The 21787-nt window shown below is 38.6% G+C and overlaps 1 protein-coding gene across 1 annotated transcript; it reads left to right on the forward strand.

Annotated features, from left to right (window-relative positions):
- The first annotated feature begins 9777 nt into the window (after window positions 1–9777).
- Window positions 9778–21468, forward strand: LOC135362162 (membrane-associated guanylate kinase, WW and PDZ domain-containing protein 3-like). The gene is made up of 3 exons (XM_064575592.1): window positions 9778–9805; window positions 15621–15740; window positions 21125–21468. Exons 1-3 carry the CDS (start codon window positions 9778–9780, stop codon window positions 21340–21342), a joined length of 366 nt encoding a protein of 121 aa, XP_064431662.1. The 3' UTR covers window positions 21343–21468.
- Window positions 21469–21787: the final 319 nt, after the last annotated feature.

A 21787-nucleotide genomic window follows, 5' to 3' on the forward strand; every position in this document is an offset into this window, starting at 1 on the left:
GGGGCTGTCCCCGTCTCCAGCAGCGGGTGCTGACTTCAGCGGAGCCATCAGAGCAGGTTCCTACTTCTGTCCCCTCGAGGGACACTGTGGAGCCTGCACTGGCGTGTCCAGTGCCCCAGCCGCACCTGCTCACAGGAGGCCTGCCTGGGGATACAACGTCCTCTCTTTGCGTTCACTACATTTTCTTCACTTCTGGGTCATTTGCAGCTGTGAACGGCTCCAGTTTTATGTCAGATGTTTTTCTGTGTCAATGCTGAGCAACCATTTTTAAAAAGAACAATTGAGGGAAAAGGTTTTCTCCCTGGTTCTAAACAGACACCGCCTGGTGGGGCTGGGAGCAGCCCTGTAGCAGCCATGGAGCCAGAACGGGTCCTGGCTGGGTCTTCCCTCCCAGTCCTTGCACCTTGCCATGGCCATGGGGCTTCAGGGTCAGGGGTGCACCGAGCCACCTCTCAGAACCCCGGTGCCCTCACCGCCAGAGGCCTTGTCCGTGACCGCTAGCTCAGCCTCCAGGAGCATGGTGCCCTCTGGGTTATTTCCATTTCCTGCCGTGGATTTATTTTTTATTTATTAATTTTATTTAATTTTTTAAATTTAAAGTCATTAGCCAACATATAGTACATCAGTAGATTTTGATGTAGTGTTCAGTGATTCATTAGTTGCCTATAACACCCAGTTCTCATCACAACACGTGCCCTCCTTAATACCCGTCACCCAGTTACCCCATCCCCCCACCCTCCTCCCTTCTGTAACCCTCAGTTTGTTTACCGGAGTCCAGAGTCTCTCATGGTTTGTCTCCCTCTCTGATTTCTTCCTGTTCAGTTTTCCCTCCCTTCCCCTGTAGTCCTCTGTGCTATTCCTGACATTCCACATAGGAGTGAAACTATATGATAATTGTCTTTCTCTGATTTATTTATTTCACTTAGCATAATCCCCTCCCGTTCCATCTATGTCAATGTAAATGGTAGGTATTCATCCTTTCTGACAGCTGAGGAATATTCTATTGTACATATATACCACATCTTCTTTATCCATTCGTCTGTTGAAGGGCATCTCGGCTCCTTCCACAGTTTGGCTATTGTCATAGCCATGACAATGCTATGAACATTGAGGGGCAGGTGCCCCTTCTTTTCACTACATCTGTATCTTTGGGGTAAATACCCAGTAGTGCAATTGCTGGTGGTAGGGTAGTTCTATTTGTAACGTCTTGAAGAAACTCCATACTGTTTTTCAGAGTGGCTGTACCAGCTTGCATTCCCACCAACAGTGTAAGAGGGTTCCCCTTTCTCCACATCCTCACCAACATTTGTTGTTTCCTGCCTTGTTGATTTTTGCCATTCTGAGTGGTGTAAGGTGGTATCTCAATGTGGTTTTAATTTCTTTTTCCCTGATGGCTAGTGATGTGAAGCATTTTTTCATGTGTCTGTTAGCCATTTGTATGTCTTTGGAGAAGTGTCTGTTCATGTGTTCTGCCCATTTCTTGATTGGATTATTTGTTTTTTGGGTGTTGAGTTTGAGAAGTTCTTTATAGATCTTGGATGCCAGCCCTTTATCTGTAATGTCATTTGCAAATATCTTCTCCCATTCCATGGCTTGCCTTTTAGTTTTGTTGACTGTTTCCTTTGCTGTGCAGAAGATTTTTATCTTGATGAAGTCCCAAAGGTTCATTTTTGCTTTTGTTACCCTTGCCTTTGGAGACGTGTCTAGCAAGAATTTGCTGTGGCTGAGGTCGAAGAGGTTACTGCCTGTGTTCTCTTCTAGGATTTTGATGGATTCCTGTGTCACATTGAGGTCTTTCATCCAATTTGAGTTTACCTTTGTATATGGTGTAAGAGAATGGTCCAGTTTCATTCTTCTGCATGTGGCTGTCTAATTTTCCCAGCACCATTTATTGAAGAGACTGTCGTTTTTCCATTGGGTATTCTTTCCTGCTTTGTGGAGGATTAGTTGACCATAGAGTTGAGGGTCCATTTCTGGGCTCTCTATTCTGTTCCATCGATCTATGTGTCTGGTTTTGTGCCAGCACCATACTGTCTTGATGATGACAGCTTTGTAATAGAGCTGGAAGTCCAGAATTGTGATGCCACCAGCTTTTCTTTTCTTTTTCAGCATTCCTCTGGCTATGCGGGGTCTTTTCTGGTTCCATACAAATTTTAGGATGATTTGTTCTACTTCTTTGAAAAAAGTGGATGGTATTTTGATGGGGATTGCATTGAATGTATAGATTGCTCTAGGTAGCATTGACATCTTCACAATATTTGTTCTTCCAATCCATGAGCATGGAACGTTTTTCCATTTCTTTGTGTCTTCCTCAATTTCTTTCATGAGTATTTTATAGTTTTCTGAGAACAGATTCTTTGCCTCTTTGGTTAGATTTATTCCTAGGTATCTTATGGTTTTGGGTGCAGTTGTAAATGGAATCAACTCCTTAATTTCTCTTTCTTCTGTCTTGTTGGTGTATAGGAATGCCACTGATTTCTGTGCATTGATTTTATATCCTGCCACTTTACTAAATTCCTGTATGAGTTCTAGCAGTTTTGGGGTGGAGTCTTTTGGGTTTTCCACATACAGCATCATATCATCTGCAAAGAGTGAGAGTTTGACTTCTTTGCCAATTTGGATGCCTTTTATTTCTTTTTGTTGTCTGATTGCTGTGGCTAGGACTTCTAATACTGTGTTGAATAGCAATGGTGATAGTGGACATCCCTGCCACGTTCCTGACCTTAGGGGGAAAGCTCTCAGTTATTCCCCATTGAGAATGATACTCGTTGTGGGTTTTTCATAGGTGACTTTTATGAAATTGAGGTATGTACCCTCTATCCCTATACTCTGAAGAGTTTTGATCAAGAAAGGATGCTGTACTTTGTCAAATGCTTTTTCTGTATCTGTTGAGAGGATCGTATGGTTCTTGTTCTTTCTTTTATTAATGTATTGTATCACATTGATTGATTTGCGGATATTGAACCAACCTTGCAGCCCAGGGATAAATCCCACTTGGTTGTGGTGAATAATCCTTTTAATGTACTATTGGATCCTATTGGCTAGTATTTTGGTGAGAATTTTGGCATCCATATTCATCAAGGATATTGGTCTGTAATTCTCCTTTTTGATGGGGTCTTTGTCTGGTTTGGTGATCAAGGTAATGGTGGCCTCATAAAATGAGTTTGGAAGTTTTCCTTCCATTTCTAGTTTTTGGAACAGTTTCAGAAGAATAGGTATTAATTCTTTTTTAAACATTTGATAGAATTCCCCTGGGAAGCCATCTGGCCCTGGGCTTTTTTTTTGTTGGGAGATTTTTGATGACTGCTTCAATTTCCTTAGTGGTTATAGGTCTGTTCAGGTTTTCTATTTCTTCCTGGTTCAGTTTTGGTAGTTGATACATCTCTAGGAATGCATCCATTTCTTCCAGATTATCTAATTTGCTGGCATAGAGTTGCTCATAATATGTTTTTATAGTTGTTTTTATTTCTTTGGTGTTGGTTGTGATCTCTCCTCTTTCATTCATGATTTTGTTGATTTGGGTCATTTCTTTTTTCTTTTTGATAAGTCTGGCCAGGGTTTATCAATTTTGTTAATTCTTTCAAAGAACCAGCTCCAAATAGTTTCGTTGATCTGTTCTACTGTTCTTTTGGTTTCTATTTCATTGATTTCTGCTCTGATCTTTGTTATTTCTCTTCCCCTGCTGGGTTTAGGCTTTATTTGCTGTTCTTTCTCCAGCTTCTTTAGGTGTAGGGTTAGGTTGTGTACTTGAGACCTTGTTTCTTGAGAAAGGCTTGTATTGCTATATACTTTCCTCTTAGGACTTCCTTTGCTGCATCCCAAAGATTTTGAACAGTTGTGTTTTCATTTCCATTTGTTTCCATGAATTATTAAAATTCTTCTCTAATTTCCTAGTTGACCCATTCATTCTTTAGTAGGATGCTCTTTAGCCTCCATGTATTTGAGTTCTTTCCAACTTTCCTCTGTGATTAAGCTCTAGTTTCAAAGCATTGTAGTCTGAAAATATGCAGGGAATGATCCCAATCTTTTGGTACTTGTTAGGACCTGATTTTTGACCTAGGATGTGATCTATTCTGGAGAATGTTCCATGGGCATTAGAGAAAAATGTGTATTCTTTTGCTTTGGGATGAAATGTTCTGGATATATCTGTGAAGTCCATTTGGTCCAGTGTGTCATTTAAAGTCTTTATTTCCTTGTTGATCTTTTGCTTAGATGATCTGTCCATTTCAGTGAGGGGGTGTTAAAGTCCCCCACTATTATTGTATTGTTGTCGATGTGTTTCTTTGCTTTTGTTATTAATTGGTTTATATAATTGTCTGCTCCCATGTAGGGACATAGATATTTACCATTGTTAGATCTTCTTGTTGGATAGACACTTTAAGTATGATATAGTGTCCTTCCTCATCTCTTATTACAGTCTTTGGTTTAAAATCTAATTTGTCTGATACAAGGATTGCCACCCCAGCTTTCTTTTGGTGTCCATTAGCATGGTGAATGGTTTTCCACCCCTTCACTTTCAATCTGGGGGTGTCTTTGGTTCTAAAATGTGTCTCTTGCAGATAGCATATCAATGGGTCTTGTTTTTTTATCCAATCTGATAGCCTGTGTCTTTTGATTGGGGCATTGAGCCCATTTACATTCAGGGTAACTATTGAAAGATATGAATTTAGTGCCATTGTATTGCCTGTAGGGTGACTTTTACTGTATATTGTCTGTGTTCCTTTCTGGTCTATGTTGCTTTTAGGCTCTCTCTTTGCTTAGAGGACCCCTTTCAATATTTCTTGTAGGGCTGCTTTCGTGTTTGCAAATTCCTTTAGTTTTTGTTTGTCCTGGAAGCTTTTTATCTCTCCTTCTATTTTCAATGACAGCCTAGCTGGATATAGTATTCTTGGCTGCATATTTTTCTCATTTAGTGCTCTGAATAGGTCATGCCAGTCCTTTCTGGCCTGCCAGGTCTCTGTGGAGAGGTCTGTTGCCAGTCTAATGTTTCTACCATTGTAGGTTACATATCTCTTCTCCCAAGCTGCTTTCAGGATTTTCTCTTTGTCTCTGAGACTCGTAAGTTTTACTATTAGATGTCAGGGTGTTGACCTATTTTTATTGATTTTGAGAGGGGTTCTCTGTGCCTCCTGGATTTTGATGCCTGTTTCCTTCCCCAAATTAGGGAAGTTCTCTGGTATAATTTGCTCCAAAATACCTTCTGCCCCTCTCTCTCTCTTTTCTTCTTCTGGGATCCCAATTAGTCTAATGTTGTTTCGTCTTATGGTATCACTTATCTCTCAAATTCTGTCCTCGTGATCCAGTAGTTGTTTATCTCTCTTTTCTCAGCTTCTTTATTTTCCATCATTTGGTCTTCTATATCACTAATTCTCTCTTCTGCCTCATTTATCCTAGCAGTTAGAGCCTCCATTTTTTATTGCACCTCATTAATAGCCTTTTTGATTTCAACTTGGTTAGATTTTAGTTTTTTTTATTTCTCCAGAAAGCGTTTCTCTAATAACTTCCATATTTTTTTCAAGCCCAGGTACTATCTTTAAAATCATCATTCTGAACTCTAGTTCTGACATGTTACTAATGTCCGAATTGATTAGGTCCCAGGCAGTTGGTACTGCCTCTTGTTCTTTTTGTTGAGGTGATTTTTTTCCATCTTGTCATTTTGTCCAGAGGAGAATAGGTGAATGATAGAACAAAATGCTAACAGGGTAACAGTGTTCCCAGAAAATATACACTAAACAAATCAGAAAAGACCTGAAACCAGGGGAAAAGAAAGGGAAAGAAAGAAAAAAGAAAAAGATAAGATAAAAACAAACAAAAACAAAACAAGACTAAAAAAAACCAGAATATGATCAAATATGATCAGGCTGGTGCATGGATCAGTGCCACACACTAGATTTTGGGCATATTTTGGTCTGTTAGAAGAAAGTGCTTCCCAAACATTTAAAGAAAGTAAAACTTATATATGTATAAAAATAAGGGTTAATACGATGAAGGGATGGAATATGACTGTAAAGATGAAAATTATAAAAGATTTTATAAAAGGAATTGATTAGATAAGAAGTTGGTTGAAAAAAGAAAGAAGAGGATTTAAGAAAAAAAAAAGGAAGAGAATGTGATTAGGCAGGAGACTAGAACAAGCCATACACTAGAGATTTACGGTATATTTTGATCTGTTAGAAGAAACTGTAATCCAAAATTTTAAAGAGAGAAGAACTTACATATATTTACCAAAAATAATGGTAACTACTATGAAGGGATAGAATATGACTCCAAAAATGAAAAATAAAAAATACTTTTTAAAAAAGGGATTGATAAGATGTTTGAAAAAGGGAAAAAGAAAAATTAAAAAAAAAGTTTAAAAAAATTAACTTTGAAAGACTAAAGAATCATGGTAAAGAAGCCACGGATTCTATGTGCAGTATTCCCCTAGTTCTGGAGTTCTGCCATTCTCATTGATCAGTAAACTTGGTCTTGGCTGGCTGTTGTCGCTGATCTTCTTGGGGAGGGGCCTGTTGCCATGGTTCCCAAATGTCTTTGCCAGAGGCGGAATTGCCCCGCCCTTGCCTGTCTGGGCTAAGTAATTTGCTTGGGTTTGCTCTCGGGAGCTTTTGTTCCCTGCAAGCTTTCCATCCAGCTTTGGAGGAGGTGAGTGAAAATGGCGGCCTCCCAATCTCCGCCCCGGAGGAGCCGAGAACTCAGGGCCTCGCTCCTCAGTGCGCCCCCAGAGAAAAGCAGTCAATCCCTCCTGTCTCCCCGGTCTCCTGCCACACTCCGTGCTCACCCGGCCTGTGACCAAGCGTTTCTTTCTCTGGCGCATGACCCTGTGTGGAGTCTCCAAACCCAGCAGATCTCTGCGGTGCGCTCCCGCGCTGCTCCTCCTGGGGGAGGAAGGGGAGTCTCCCGGGATCTGCCGCTTGTTGGGACCCTGCTGGAGGAGCAGTGGCCTGACTGTGCCGTGGATCACGGTTTATGGCAACCCCTAGCTGAGAGCCCGCACCTGGGCTCCGTCTCTGCAGCCGGCTTCCCTGGTCTGATCCCTGGGAGCTCTGCAGCACTCAGGCACCCCCGATCTTTCTGTGACCCCGAGGGTCCTGAGACCACACTGTCCCTGCGAGGGTTCCACCCCTCGCTTAGTCACTGGAGCCATGTCCCTCAGCGGAGCCGACTTCTAATTTTAGTATATGTGCTGCCAAAGGGAGCACAGTGGAGCTGACTTCTAAAAGTTCTGATTTTGTGCTCCACGGCTCTGTCACTTGCCGGAAGCGGCCAACGTAGGGCCCCTCCCCCGCCGTCTATCCTCCTGAATATCACGTCGGATTCACTTCTCCACACGTCCTACCTTCCAGAAAGTGGTCACTTTTCTGTTCAGAGAGTTGTTGCTATTCTTTTCTTCGATCTCCTGTTGAGTTCGTAGGTGTTCAGAATGGTTTGATCACTATCCAGCTGAATTCCTGAGACCAGACGAAATCCAGGTCTCCTACTCCTCCGCCATCTTGCTCCCCATCTAGCATCACAATTTAATCACAGTATAAATTGTGGTTGATTGAGGTGAAGTACTAGCTGAATCAGGTTAACCTTGGGAATCCATATGACTGCTGCCCTTGACTTTTATGGCAGGAATGATGGCTACAAACACCATGGCATGGAATGGATTCTCCTGGGTGTACCAAGCACTTGAAAAATCTCCTGGTTTATTATTATTGCAAATCAACAAAACAAGGCTATAATAACACTTTTCAACACTCATCTCTTCTTGATACATTTGGTAATAGAAAACATTAAAGAAGGAAACATTTATACAAAATAAATGCCAAATAAAAATCAGTTAAAAGTTTGAAAGATAAATCTACACATTATATCCTATTTGAAATTTTCACTTCTAAAATTAAATTGTACAAAAAGTATCACTTGTGTTATTTGAATGTTTTGACTTTGGTAACAAGTATTCCAGAGATTAAAAAAAAAAAAATTTGTATTGTGTCAATGCTCCTCAAATTGTTAAGTGTGTTCAAAAGCATCTTCAAATTGGGCATTAGGTTGTTTTCTTGAATAAGCTTATTTTCTTTTTTAATGATGAAAATATTTTGTCTCCTTGCCCTGATTTTGGTTTTGCCATTGAAATCTATATTGCTTTTACTTCAGATATTACACTAGTTTCTGATTTCAGGTTGGAGTGTTCCACAACAACATTCACTTCTCTCTGCATTTCTTCTATTAAAGGGATTTACAAAGCACTGAAACTCATAGCAACATACTCAAGCAGTGGAAAATGCCAAGGGACATCGTTGGGTAGTATTCAAATAACATTCAGATCCCCCTTCAAGGTTAACATCATTACATAGAATCACACATCAGAACTGCTGATTTAAGGACTTATTTAGCCTTCAAAACCTGTGATATTTGGAGAACACCACTCATAAGATTTATATAAAGTATAAATGCATCTAACTGCGCTAATATTGTATTTGCAAGAAAGACTCACTGTTAGCAGACAGGGCCTTAACCTCACACTTGTAGCTCAGGAACAGCTGCAAGTACGACTGACAAGTGGATTGTGAATGCTGCTCTCCCATGTGCTTCTGTCCTAGTGCCTGGAAATGTCAACTTGACCATTTGGTTTCATTTGTCAGTATTTTCTGCTCTTGCTTTCAGTTGATATTTTTAGATTCCTTCAAATCAGTAACATCTCTGTGTCAGATGATTAAGCTTTAATTCTCACAGGAGAATTATAATAGTTTGTTTCCTCATTTTCCCTATCAACTGATTTTTCTGGGGATTTAGAAAAAGTAAATTGGCCAAGAGACTTCAAGGAGGGATCCCTACATGGAAACACTAATGTCTATCAACTGCAGCTCTCATCTAGGAGTTGGTGAGAATGCAAAGTATATTTACTTTGGGACATTTTCTTTTAAACATAACACTTACCATATGGCCTAGCATTTCCACTCCTAGGTATTAACTCAACATAAATTTAAATATATGTCTGCCCAAGGACTTGTAAGTTTATAGCTGCTTTATTTATAATGCCCCAAATCTGGAACCAGCCCAAATGCCCATCAATGGTGAATGCCTAATCAAATTTTGGTATATCTGTGCAATAGAATACCACTTGGCAATAAAAGGATATTGAACCACAACATGGATAGATCTCAAAAGCGTCATGCCAAATGAAAGAGGCCAGGTACAAACCACTACTGGAATCAGTGTATGATTCTATGTATATGAGATTCTGTTAATCACAGAACTACAGTGACAGCAGATCAGCAGCTTCCACAGGGTCCTGAGAAAACCTTTAAGAGTGATGAGTCCCAAGACTCACAGAATTGTGAGTTTAGTGAATTTGATTGTGGGTCAGTTATATTCAAATAAAGTGACCAAGTAGATTCCCACAATTGTCTTCTTTTATATCATTAATAATTAGAAAATGAAAATTTACAAAAAGATATTTATAATAGCATATAGGCATTTGAAATACCTAGAAATTAATCTCTAAAGAAGTGTAAAGACTTCTGTAAGATAAAATTAAGGGGCCATAAAGAAGATCTGAATATACTGACCGATTTCTTGTTCCTGGATTAAAGATTCAATATGGTGAAGACAGGAGTTCTCCTTAAATTGATTAATAGATTCATTCTAATCCCATAAAAATTCCAGCATTCTTAGCCTATTTCTCTGATTCCAGGTTTTATATGGAAGGGCTGTAAATAGAGAAAACAAAATAGGTGGACTTTTTCTATTCTATACCAAGATTTATCATAGAAATGTATTAATTATAGCACCATGATAATGGTGCAGGACTGGTCAGTGGGTAAATAGGATGTAATAGCCCAATAACACATCCAGTTTTATCTAAACATTTCTATATGAGATTTCTATGAAAGAAGTGACTTTGCCTGATCAGAGGGGAAAATAATTGACTTTTCAATAAGTGTGTTGAATAGCCATCTGGAAAAAAAAGAAGTTGGACTACTACCTCCCATCAGGCCGAATAAGATCTATTTTAGTGCATTAAAGTACTAGGTGTGAAAGGCAAAGTTGTAATGCTTTTACAAAGAATATAGAATGTCTCCATGGCCTTAGGAAGGATTTCTTCAACAAGACACAGAAGCATTAGCTATAAAGGAAAGGATTGATAAATTTGACTACAATAAAATGAAAAACTACTATCATTAAAAGACCATTAAAAAAGATGAAAAAAATCAGAGTGGGAGAAGATACTGTCTATTCTGCTACAGTGTTTGTTTCTGTAACACAAGTAAGTTCATATATGATTGGTAAGTAGGTAGGATAATGATGTCAATTTAATGAAGGTAATATTGGTTCTTACTCCATTTTCCCCAGTAAGCTAATGTTTTGTGTCATCAAGTAGCAGCAAGTAAACAGAATATACAAACATAGTTGAATGTTGCATGCACTGTGCATAATGCCCATTCACCTCGATTTGGCCTCTTTTCTCAATTTGGACATGTACTTTAATTTAAAAATCATTTATTACATCTTTTGCCTTATCTTCATTATTCAGTAGCTCCAACCCTCCTTATACCCCTGTCAAGCTATCTTTTCTTTTTTTAAAATTGTTATTTAAAGACAAAGTATTTTATTTACACTGGTATTTTTATCAGGAATTTAAAATATCTTTTAAGCTGTCTTAGTGTTTTTAATTAGGGTTGTTACTGATTTTGCTAGGCTCTGGTTACAAAGTTGCAATAGGTTTTGAGAAATCAACCCTGACCCTGTTTTCTCAGTAATCTCCACTATTTGGGGAACACGATTTTGCAGAAAGTACTGTTTCTAGAAAGCATTTTTTAAAAAAGATTTATTTATTCGTTTTAGAGAGAAAGCATGAGTGGGAGGGGCAGAGTTGGAAAGGGAGAGAGAATCTTAAGCAGACTATGCTGAGCACAGAGCCCGCTGTGGGGCTGGAGACCATGACCCAAGTCAAAACCAGTAGTCGGATGCCCAACCGACTGTGCCACCCAGGCTCCCCCTTATTTCACATTTTTGCAGAAACCCCCTTTGCAACACGTATATCTGACAAAGGACTGCAGTGCTTTATCAATAGTAAGACACAGTTATTTCACATGTTAGCCTCTCTACAATTGTATCTTACAATAGATGTAATCTTTTGATTTTAATTGCCAGTTTTCTTTTTTAGTGATAAAATAGTGGTGCATTTTGGAAGCTGTTGATTACTTAGATTTGATGAAGTACTGTAGTAAAGAACTACAAGTCAAGTTTTAGAAGATAGGCAAACCAACAGAGAAGTGGCAAAAGCCTTGAATAGTCACTTCACAACAGAAGAAATCTCTACGGCTAGTAAATATTTGAAAAAGAATGTGTGATCTCATAAATCAGTTGCACATTAAATACACAGTGAGATGCCTTCACATGTTGGCAGAAGTTTAAAAACCTGACTCCAAGTGTTAATGTGGACATAAAAGGATGCATATGGCATGATTCCATTCATATGAAATTACAAAAGAGGCAAAACTAAGCTTTGTTGCTTAGGAATGCATTATGTAGTTGGTAAAAAAAAAAATTTAAAGAAGAAAGGAAATCATCACAAATGTCAAGATGGTGGGTACTTTTGGGGGTGGGGGAAGGAGAGATTTATGATTGGAGGTGTACAAGGGGGCTTTTGACCTCCTGGTGATACTGTTTCTTCACTTGAGTGGGTTTGCTTTGTTATTACTTGTCAAACTTTACATATATGTCTTATGTACCTGTCTGTATATTTCAGAATAAAACAAAAGAGGGGAATGATCAGTTATATCAAATCTTGATAGGTCAGGTAATACTAGGACTGAGACTTGAGCATTGGGTTAAGCAAAGTGGAGACTCCTGATGAACACAGCAGATTGTCTCAGTGGAGTGGTTGGGGCAGTGATCTAATTGGAATGGGCTCAAGAGACAGAAGAGAGGAGTTGGGAGACTGTGAGTAAACAGAACTTGGAGGAATTTTTATGTAAAAAGGAGAAATATAGTAGAGACTAGAGGTGATATAGAAAGCTTTACATTAAATATATAAAGTATCAGGAGAATACCAATATAAATTTTCTGGAATGCTGAAGGCAATAAGGTAGGGTAGGTGAAAGGAGAGAACTTTTTATGTGTATTGGGATTACACATTTTTGGAGAGAGAATGTGAAAATTTGTAATACCTATATTTGTAGAGAAGTAACATTAAATCTTCTTAAGTCTTGGAAATATATATATGTGTCACACATGGCATTTCATATCTACTCATGGAAAGCATCATGAACATCACCTTGCTTAACATCACTTTGCAGAAAGAGAATGAAGCACAGAGGGATTAAGTACTTGCTTAAAATCGTATGATTACTAACAATTCCAGACTAAAACACGGAGTAGCTCCTGCCCCTTGCATCAGTGCTCTTTTTATAGTATTATCTATAATATGGTTTGCTCTTAAATCGGGTTTTTCAGGTTTTATATAATCAGTATATATATATTTTTAAAGATTTTATTTATTTATTTGAGAGAGAGAGAACACATGAGAGGGGATAGGGTCAGAGGACAAAGCAAACTCCCTGCTGAGCAGGGAGCCCGATGCGGGACTCGAACCAGGGACTCCAGGATCATGACCTGAGCCGAAGGCAGTTGCTTAACCAACTGAGCCACCCAGGTGCCCTATAATCAGTATATTTTATAGTAGAGTTTATTTGGATAATATTTCAATTAGCCTTTGCTGCATAACAAATCACCCTAGAACAACCTAGAAAAATAACTATCATGTATTATTTCTCATGATTCCATGAGTTAGATGAGCTCAACCGGGACCACTTATGTGGCTGCAGTCGTTGGCACCTCCACTGGGGTTGGAGGGTCTAAGATGGCCTCAGTCACATGTCTGGAACCTTGGTGCTATTTGTTGGCTGGGGCTCTCACATCGTAGTGTAACCTGGACTTCCATACTTGGTGGTGGAACCATTCCAAGAAAGCAAAGATGGAAGTCTAGACTCCTGAACTTGTACAACATCACATCCTCCACATTAAACTTTTCAAAGCAAATCGTAAATCCAGTCCAGATTTCAGAGGTGAAGCAGTAGGCCGCCCCATCTCTTAATGAGAGGAGGTACAAAATATTGGGGCCACGTTTTTCTATCTATCACAGATAATTATAAGTGTTAAATTTAATCATTAAATTTATTTTCCAGTGTTAATTTTTAGTTAATATGGAGCTAAAAGCTGTTGATTTGGGGAATCTAACAATGTAGTTTAGCCAATGCATGAGAAAACAAAAATTTGACAATGACAAAAATATTTTAACAAAAAAGTTATGTTTTCCAGCTTTTTTATCCTCTGTGATATAAAACAGATAAAGAAATGCTCATTTTAAAAATAAAAAGTTCGGTAAGAACAAGGGGGAAGCTTATTGAATGTACTTTGTTGCTTATAGTATTGTCTAAATAATTTTCTGAGATTGTTACCATTAATGTTTTATTATCACCTTTGTGAATTTTTTTCAGGTTACAGAATATAATAGAATGTACTACAACTAAAAAATAAGAGCAATTAATAATCTTCCATTAATTATAATAATAGCGTATTTCCAGGTACTGTGCTAATTATATTTGTGTAAAATTTCACATAATTTACTTGACCACTGTCTATATCGAGTACCTACTATGATTCTTCACTGTGTTAAGGCTTGGGACTATTAGTTTGAACCATGTAGACATCATTCCTTCATGTTCCATCCCAGGTGGGAGTCAGGGAAGGTCCTCTAAAGAAACTTCTTAAGCCAGGATGTAAAGGATGAGTAGATGTCAGCTGAGGTAAGAGTGGGAAAGGGAAGAGGAAGTCTTCCAGGGAAAGGGATGACTTGGAGAAAGGCCTTGTGGAGGTAAGCAAGTGTAAAAGAAATAATAAAAAAAAAAACACTATTATGGTTAAAGCCTAGAATGTTAAAGGGGTGAGGCAAAAAAGAACCTGAAGAGGATTGTTATTGCTAAAGATCATGGGAAACCTTTGATAGATTTAGAGGTTTTTTGCTCAGATGATTGTTTTAGAAATGTCAGTGGCTGCAGTCTAGGTAAGGATCATAGCCAGGGAGAAGTAAGGGTTGACCCTATGAGACCAACAAAACAGACCATAGATAGTGATATGAATTAGATGAGTGTGAGAATGAAGAAAAGTGTATAAACCCTAGAGGTATTGAGGAGATGGAATCAACCAGATTTCCTAACCAGATGTGGAATAGAGGGAGGAACCTAAGATGGTGGACTCTCTGCCTTCTGGCTTGGAGCGCCATTAATGACTAGGGAGCATAAGTGGAAGAAAAGATCTGGAAAGGGATTCTTGTGCAGGATTTGCTGCAATATCCCAACTCTGTTTTGAGGCTAAATACTTGGGTCTCTTTTTTTGTATTCTCTACTATTTGAAATAATTTTTCTAGTATCAGTTCACAGAAACGTTGAATCATATTCAGTAAAATTCAGTCAAATGTAGCAACGCTGCCATACCTGAATTTATACTTTGATCTAAAAGATTTTACTTTAGGGCACCTGGGTGGCTCAGTTGGTTAAGCGACTGCCTTCGGCTCAGGTCATGATCCTGGAGTCCCTGGATCGAGTCCCGCATCGGCTCCCTGCTCAGCAGGGGGTCTGCTTCTCCCTCTGACCCTCCTCCCTCTCATGCTCTCTCTCACTCTCTCTCTCTCAAATAAATAAATAAAATCTTAAAAAAAAAAAAAAAAAACACTGCAGGGCGCCTGGGTGGCTCAGTTGATTAAGCGACTGCCTTCTGCTCAGGTCATGATCCTGGAGTCCCGGGATCGAGTCCCACATCGGGCTCCCTGCTCGGCAGGGAGTCTGCTTCTCCCTCTGACCCTCCTCCCTCTCATGCTCTCTGTCTCTCATTCTCTCTCGCAAATAAATAAAATCTTAAAAATAAATAAATAAATAAGAGATTTTACTTTAGTGCGAATTCCTTGATAGGAATTTACTATTCTGTTGCCATAGTGTATTTCATTAAACACTGTACTTCTTAAATTTTTAAAATTACTTAAAGAGAATAATGGCTGAGAAGCAATATATGAATACCTATCTTAAGCTTTAAGTCCTTTATTCATTAAACTAAAATAATTTCATAATTAATATTTGACCAAATTTTAAAACTAAAGTGCATTAAAAGAACTTTTAAAAATTGTTTCTCTCTTCACTTATACCAGGGAAGAAAAATACATAAGGTAGCTTGATAAAAATGAAATCTGTATACACTGAAACTAATATTGTGTGTCAACTATACTTCAATTAAAAAAAAAAAAGAATAACCATGTCCCCCAAAATATGAAGTCTTATCATTGGTAGATTTATCTTTCCTTCAGATGTTAATTTGACACTAGAACTCTTTTTAGCCTTTGTGGTTTGTATTTCGTAGCTATATGTAGATTATATTAAAGTATATTTAGTCATTCTACGTTATTGTCCTATTTTCACCTAAAAATGTTGCCTAAAATTTTCTGGTTGTCTTTCTAGAAGGTACATATATTCAGTAGTGTGTTTCTCCCATGTGTTCTCTATAGACTGTATTTTCTATTATTCTCAATATTTTGTAAGTTTAAAAGCAACCTATTTTTTTTCTTGTTTTTTTTTCCTTAGGCACTACAAGGGCCCCCAGGGATGGGGAAGTACCAGGGGTGGACTATAACTTCATTTCTGTTGAACAGTTCAAAGCACTGGAAGAGAGTGGAGCATTATTAGAAAGTGGAACGTATGACGGTATGTCCCCCAATACTGACAACAGCAGCAACCCAGAGAACTATCTGAATGGCTGGAATTACTTCAAAGGGAAATTGATCAGTAAAATATTTTTTTTTTAATTGTCTTCTGTTGGTCTTTGGGGAAGTTTTCTTTTGGTTAGCCTGTTTGTAATTTACTACCTAAAATGGGATTAAGTAATTAAGCAGAAGCGTTCCATCATATTATAAAGCTGATTGTGAAGAATATACTGAAATCCTTCAAAACAACCAGTTTGCATATTTTGTGGTAATTCATATTCATCAAATGAACTCAACAAGTGTTTGTTGTTTGCTTTCTGTTTGTGGTTAGGAATCCAAATACTGTGCACTTAAAAAAATCTATAGCTTGGCTCTCTTGGAGAAAAGAGAATATAGATTGGGGGGAAAACAACAAAAATGGAATAATTGGTTTTCTTTTCATATCTCTTTTCTACCCACTTGTTTCTAGAAGTAGAGACTTAAGATCAGTTTCAATTTTTAAATGATGCTGTGTTCCATCTTTTGTTCTCCCTTACCTGACACTCTTTACTGGCAAGCTTGTCCACTCCCATCCACGCTCTACTTCTCCATCATTGCTTTCTCATGCTGTTATAGTTGCCTTTTTCACAAGCTTGGTGAAAGCCGCATCATGTCTTAGTAGTATCTTCAGTGCCTAGAGATGGTGTTCGATGAACACTAACCTTGAATTCAACATATCCAAGTATGCATTGATGTTCTGTCCAAAAGAATAATTCTTCGTAATTTCTCTCTTTAGCTGTACCCTGGGCTCAAAATGGTGGAGTCATCATTTACTCCCTCCTCTTCCTTAGAGTTTCCATCACCAAATCTAGTCATTTCTTCCTCTGTAACAGCTTTCACGATGCATTTCTTTTCACTCTCACACGACTTCGTAGGCTCTGGACAAGCTCATGTCTGGGCTTCTGCGGCTGTTTCTTCCCCATGTCTAACCCACCTGCCCATTGCTCTCATGCTCGTCTTCCTCCACCGCTGCTCCGCTTGTGTCTCCTCTTCAGAGTCTTCTGTGATTTCCTTTTTGCCTGCTCAGTTTGCCCCAGCTGTGCTTTCTGGGCTTAGCTCCCACAACTCATTCATTCATTCGTTCATTCAGCAACCCATTTATTAAGTACCTACAACGTGCTAGAGATACTGTGGTGAACAATACTGAAATGGTGCTGCCTTAATAAATCCTATATCCGAGTAGGAAAAGCAGTCAGACAACAAGCAAAATCACTATAAAAGGAGACGTTATGAAGAAAACGAAAATAAGAGCTTTAAAGAAAAGAGTAGAAACGTCTTATTTAGATAAGGTGGCCAGTGAAGACTTCTGAGAGGAAATGACCACTACTTATTTTTTATTTTGAGGCCAATAGCCTGGCCTCATTCACCTCCCTTTTTAGAGGCAACCATTCGGATGTGTTTAATCTGCATGCTTTTGTTCATATGCATTCTCGCAAAATGTGTCTTCTGTGTATGCATGTATTATTTGCATCTGGACTGTGTTCTATATCTCATTCAGTTTTTAAGTGTTCTCAGTTATTTCAGTGTTTTTTAGATTCAGCCATGTCGCTGTCCTATATTTACATGTAATTCATTGCTTTTTTTAACCACTGCACAGCGATCCACTGCATTCTACTTAACCCCTCTTGTAGTAATTGACTTCCAGATTGCTTCCAGCACCCCCTCACCACAGATAGAGCTGCAGCATCCTCTTCTTCTAGACCTGTGTGAGGATGTCCATGGCACATATACCCAGGGGCAGAACTGTCGGGCTATAAGGTCTGCAGGTACTAAATCTGATGAAGGAGTCGAGGCAGCTCTGCAGCTGCTTTCCCGCAGCCGTGCTTGAGGGGTTGGTTCCTGTAGCAGCTAGAATAAAGATTCCATGTCCTCACCGTCCAGCTGTATCATTTTGCCAATCTGATGGTTGTAGAAGTGGGATCTCCTGTAGAAGTGGGTTGTAGAAGTGTCAGAGAGTTGGAATATCTTTTTATATGCTTGTTAGTGTTTTGGACTTCCGCAAATTGTCTTTTCATTTGACTGTACATTTTTTTAAAAGTGGGATCTCAATCCACATTCCAGTTTGTGGACATTCCTTAGATATTTAGATATTTATTTAGACATTAATTCTTTATTGGATATAGATATTTTCTCCTGTTCTGTCACTTACTATGCTTGTCCATGTGTTTCTTCATTAAGCAGAAATCCTTAGTTTTTATATGTCAGATTTATCACTGTTTTTCTTAGGGTTTGTGCTTTTGAAGTTTTGTTTAAGAAGTCCTTCTCTGTCCTTAGATCACAAAGACATTCTCCCTCATTTTCCTCTGTTAAGTATAAGAACATGGGCGATGACAAAGTGGCATATTACATATTATAATTGCTGTGTGCTAAATTTAAAGGAAATGCAAATTGAAATGTACCGTTTCACACCCATCAGGTTGACAGAAATTTTAAAGTCTGATAATTGTGAGAAGTGGAAACTCCCATATACTGCTGGCAAGAGTATAAAATGATACAATCCCTTTGGGGAGCATTTTGGCAATAGCTAGTAAATTTGAAGATGCACTTAGCTCTGACCCAGCAGTTTCCTCTCTGGATGCCTGCTCTAGAGAAATCTTTATCTATGTGCATATGTAGTCACATACCAGAACAGTCATTACAGCGTTATTTGAAATAGTGAAAGAATGGAAACAACTCTGTTTTAGTAGGGAAATTCATAAAATGCATTTTAACTTGTTCATGAAAACAGACTATTATACAGCAATTCAATAAACTTGAATCTACATGAATGAACAGGAACAAGTCTTAGAAATATAATTGTATAAAAGGAAAGTTGGAAAAGAACACATAGAGCATACTGTTTATAAAAAAGGCACGAAATGTTAGAAAAACCTTTATGAACCTTTTATGAAAACAATGGTATTTATATGTTATATATGCATATACATGCCCTAGTTGTACACAGTGTGCAGGGAAATGACACATACCAACTTCAGAGCAACTCAGGGAGAGCATGGGAAGGACTGACAGGAAGTTATGACCTTAATTGAACAAGTGACCGTGTATATATGTCCTTAAAGAGGGGGACAAAAGGGAGACCTGAAAGGAATCCGGCAGAAGTTAAATAAACAAATAAGGATGTGTCTAATAAAATTGTCTCTGATTCTGTATGTATTTAAAATATTTAATAGTTGGTAGTTCTTCTTGAAAAATGAAAAAACCTTCAGAAAAGAAAAAAGGGGAAAAAAACCCTTCTAAAAGCTTCAAAAAGATGAAAACCTTTTCTGTCAATAACTATAGTCAGGATTCACAAACCATGTCATTTTTATGCATTGCTGTATCTGAAATCTTGATACTTACCAACAACTCAAGAAAAATAGTCCTAATTTCCTTATAAGCAACGCTAGTTTTCTTTAAGTCCAATAATTGTGTTTAAGTAAGGAAACTGCCAGAATTTGTTATGAAGTCCTAAAATCTTAATGATCATGGGTGGCAATCAAAATATCCTAAATTTGTCTGATTTCACCCTAGAAAACAGTTAAACTCCCTAGAGTGAGATAATAATTACTAAGACTACGCAATAAAATGTGTATCTAGTGTTGCTACTAGAACTACCGTCCTTAGGGAAGGTGGATGTTTGATTTTTGTCACGGAATGTCCAAATTCCTGGGTAGCATGATTGTTGGACACAATGCAGGAAAAATTGATATCCTGGAGCATCCTGTTCCCCAACCAGACCTCTCTTTGGAACGTTTCTGGGCCCTCTGCCCCAGAGAAGTGTGAGATGGCCTCTTCACTGGGTCCTTGTTTTACTGTGGGCTAGAAAGTTTGCAGAGACTCTCTGAGTGTTTTAAATACAAATCTTCGCATCCATCTGCCTGACAGGGGTAACTCCATTTCAGATATGGATTTGGGAGCAAGGGAGTAGTAGAGTGGGGAGAGGCAAGATGTAGTTGAAAAATTTTTTGGTTTGATTTCGTTGTTTTGTCTTGAATATTTTAATGACAATTACCACCCAAAGTCAGATGTCCAAAGAATTTATCTTAATGCTTTTCCCTCAAGGCACACATGACCAAAGGTAAAGTGATCTGTAGATTTGCCTCAGTATTATGGTGAACAACCTATACTTTTTTTCATCTGGGACAAATAATTCATTGTATACCCCATTAAATTACTTTATGTGATGAGCATCTTAATTGCATCCTTAGGAGCCCAGGAATTTCATTAGAAGGTGTGATTTTAAAAAATAAATGAATGAAAGAAGATCATGAATATTTTATTCCCTAACCATATCTTTCAATAGCATTAGCATAGTGGCTGATAAAAGGTTGAAACCAGCAGGAGCCAAAAACTGTTAATGTAGTTAGACCTTTTGAGTGGTTTTCCATTGTATTTGACTGCCTACTGGGAACTGCATGACAAATTAAGAAGACATGCAATTGTTTTCATTCTACTCTGGAATATTTATTTTTACTGCAAAAATTCCTGATCCTCAAGACTTAGAATATTAAAGTATTTCTTGCTTTCCTGAGAGTAAGCCAATATTGAATTATGCTAATAATGTCTCTATTTGTTCAATAAATTGTCAAATAAAATAATATAATTAGAATGCTCAGAGAACCTAAAAATTACTTTTACATAAACAGCCTACATTTCAGCACACACTGGTTCTTAGCTTTATCCTTTACCCACATATTTTCTCATTTTACCAAAATAGTTCATTATGTTACACATCAGAACAAAATTATTTGAGTTCGTTTTCTCTTCCTTTACTCCCACTTCCTATACCAATTAGTCTTTTTTTTTTTAAAGATTTATTTATTTATTTGAGAGAGTGAGAATGAGAGAGAGAGAGAGTACATGACGGGGGGAGGGTTAGAGGGAGAAGCAGGCTCCTCGCTGAGCAGGGAGCCTGATCCGGGACTCGATCCAGGGACTCCAGGATCATGACCTGAGCCGAAGGCAGTCGCTTAACCAACTGAGCCACCCAGGCGCCCCTATACCAATTAGTCTTACACAAGAGCATTGATGCATTTAAATTCACAAATCAGGCCCTAATTTAGAGCCCATGCAAAGCAAGCCCTATAGGAATAAATAATCTGTGTACATGAAGTCAACTTCCTATCTATCCTTAGTACAAATAGTATTAAAAAGTTAGATAATGTTAGAATATACATGAGCACTTGAGAAATTAGTTCTTTCTGTTCTTTCTCCCTCCTCTGCTCCCAAGAAGAAGCATTTGGGCTTCCTTTTGGCCATTCAGAAGCCTCGGTATATGGCAGCAGGGCAGAGACATACATTGGACCATGTGTTCTGACTCTCAATTCAAATCAGTCCTTTCAGCTGCCGTTATTTTGTCCATTTCAGGAAACTTCTATGGAACTCCCAAACCTCCAGCAGAACGCAGCCCTTTCCAGCCAGATCCAGTTGATCAGGTCCTCTTCGATAATGAGTTTGACACCGAATCCCAAAGAAAACGAACTACATCTGTCAGCAAGATGGAAAGAATGGACAGCTCTCTTCCTGAAGAGGAAGACGATGAGGGCAAGGAAGCTGTTAATGGCAGTGGAACTGCAGGTTTGTAAACAGATGAAAAATTCTAACTGATCTTCCGGGTTGACTTGAACATGACACTGAACTGGAAGTAGTAAAACCTTTCCCAGAGCATGTGTAGAGCAAGTGATGCAATTCTAATTATTTTTAAGAGATTGTGTGTGGAGTGAAGTGTATCTCTGTCAACCACCTTATAAGGTGAAGTGAGGTTGCACCAAGTGGCAGTTTTGATAAGTCTGTAATAAGCTATCATTAGTAATAACATAACATGCCATGATCCCTCTGCTTAAAAGATTTGAGGTTCCGGGCGCCTGGGTGGCTCAGTTGGTTAAGCGACTGCCTTCGGCTCAGGTCATGATCCTGGAGTCCCGGGATCGAGTCCCACATCGGGCTCCCTGCTCGGCAGGGGGTCTGCTTCTCCCTCTGACCCTCTCCCCTCTCGTGCTCTCTGTCTCTCATTCTCTGTCTCAAATAAAT

The sequence above is a fragment of the Mirounga angustirostris genome, unplaced genomic scaffold, assembly GCF_029215605.1.
Source record: "Mirounga angustirostris isolate CCGP_5_RB_7025 unplaced genomic scaffold, mMirAng1.0.hap1 SCAF_12, whole genome shotgun sequence".
NCBI lineage: Eukaryota > Metazoa > Chordata > Mammalia > Carnivora > Phocidae > Mirounga > Mirounga angustirostris.

What these genes read in the sequence shown, in the direction of transcription:
- LOC135362162 (XM_064575592.1), top strand. Translation starts at nt 9,778, where the DNA reads ATGATAATGGTGCAGGACTGGTCAGTGG. An exon ending in GGTGCAGGACTGGTCAGTGG is followed by an intron (nt 9,806 to 15,620) that starts GTAAATAGGATG and finishes TTTTTTCCTTAG; the next exon opens with GCACTACAAGGGCCCCCAGG. An exon ending in AGAAAGTGGAACGTATGACG is followed by an intron (nt 15,741 to 21,124) that starts GTATGTCCCCCA and finishes TGTCCATTTCAG; the next exon opens with GAAACTTCTATGGAACTCCC.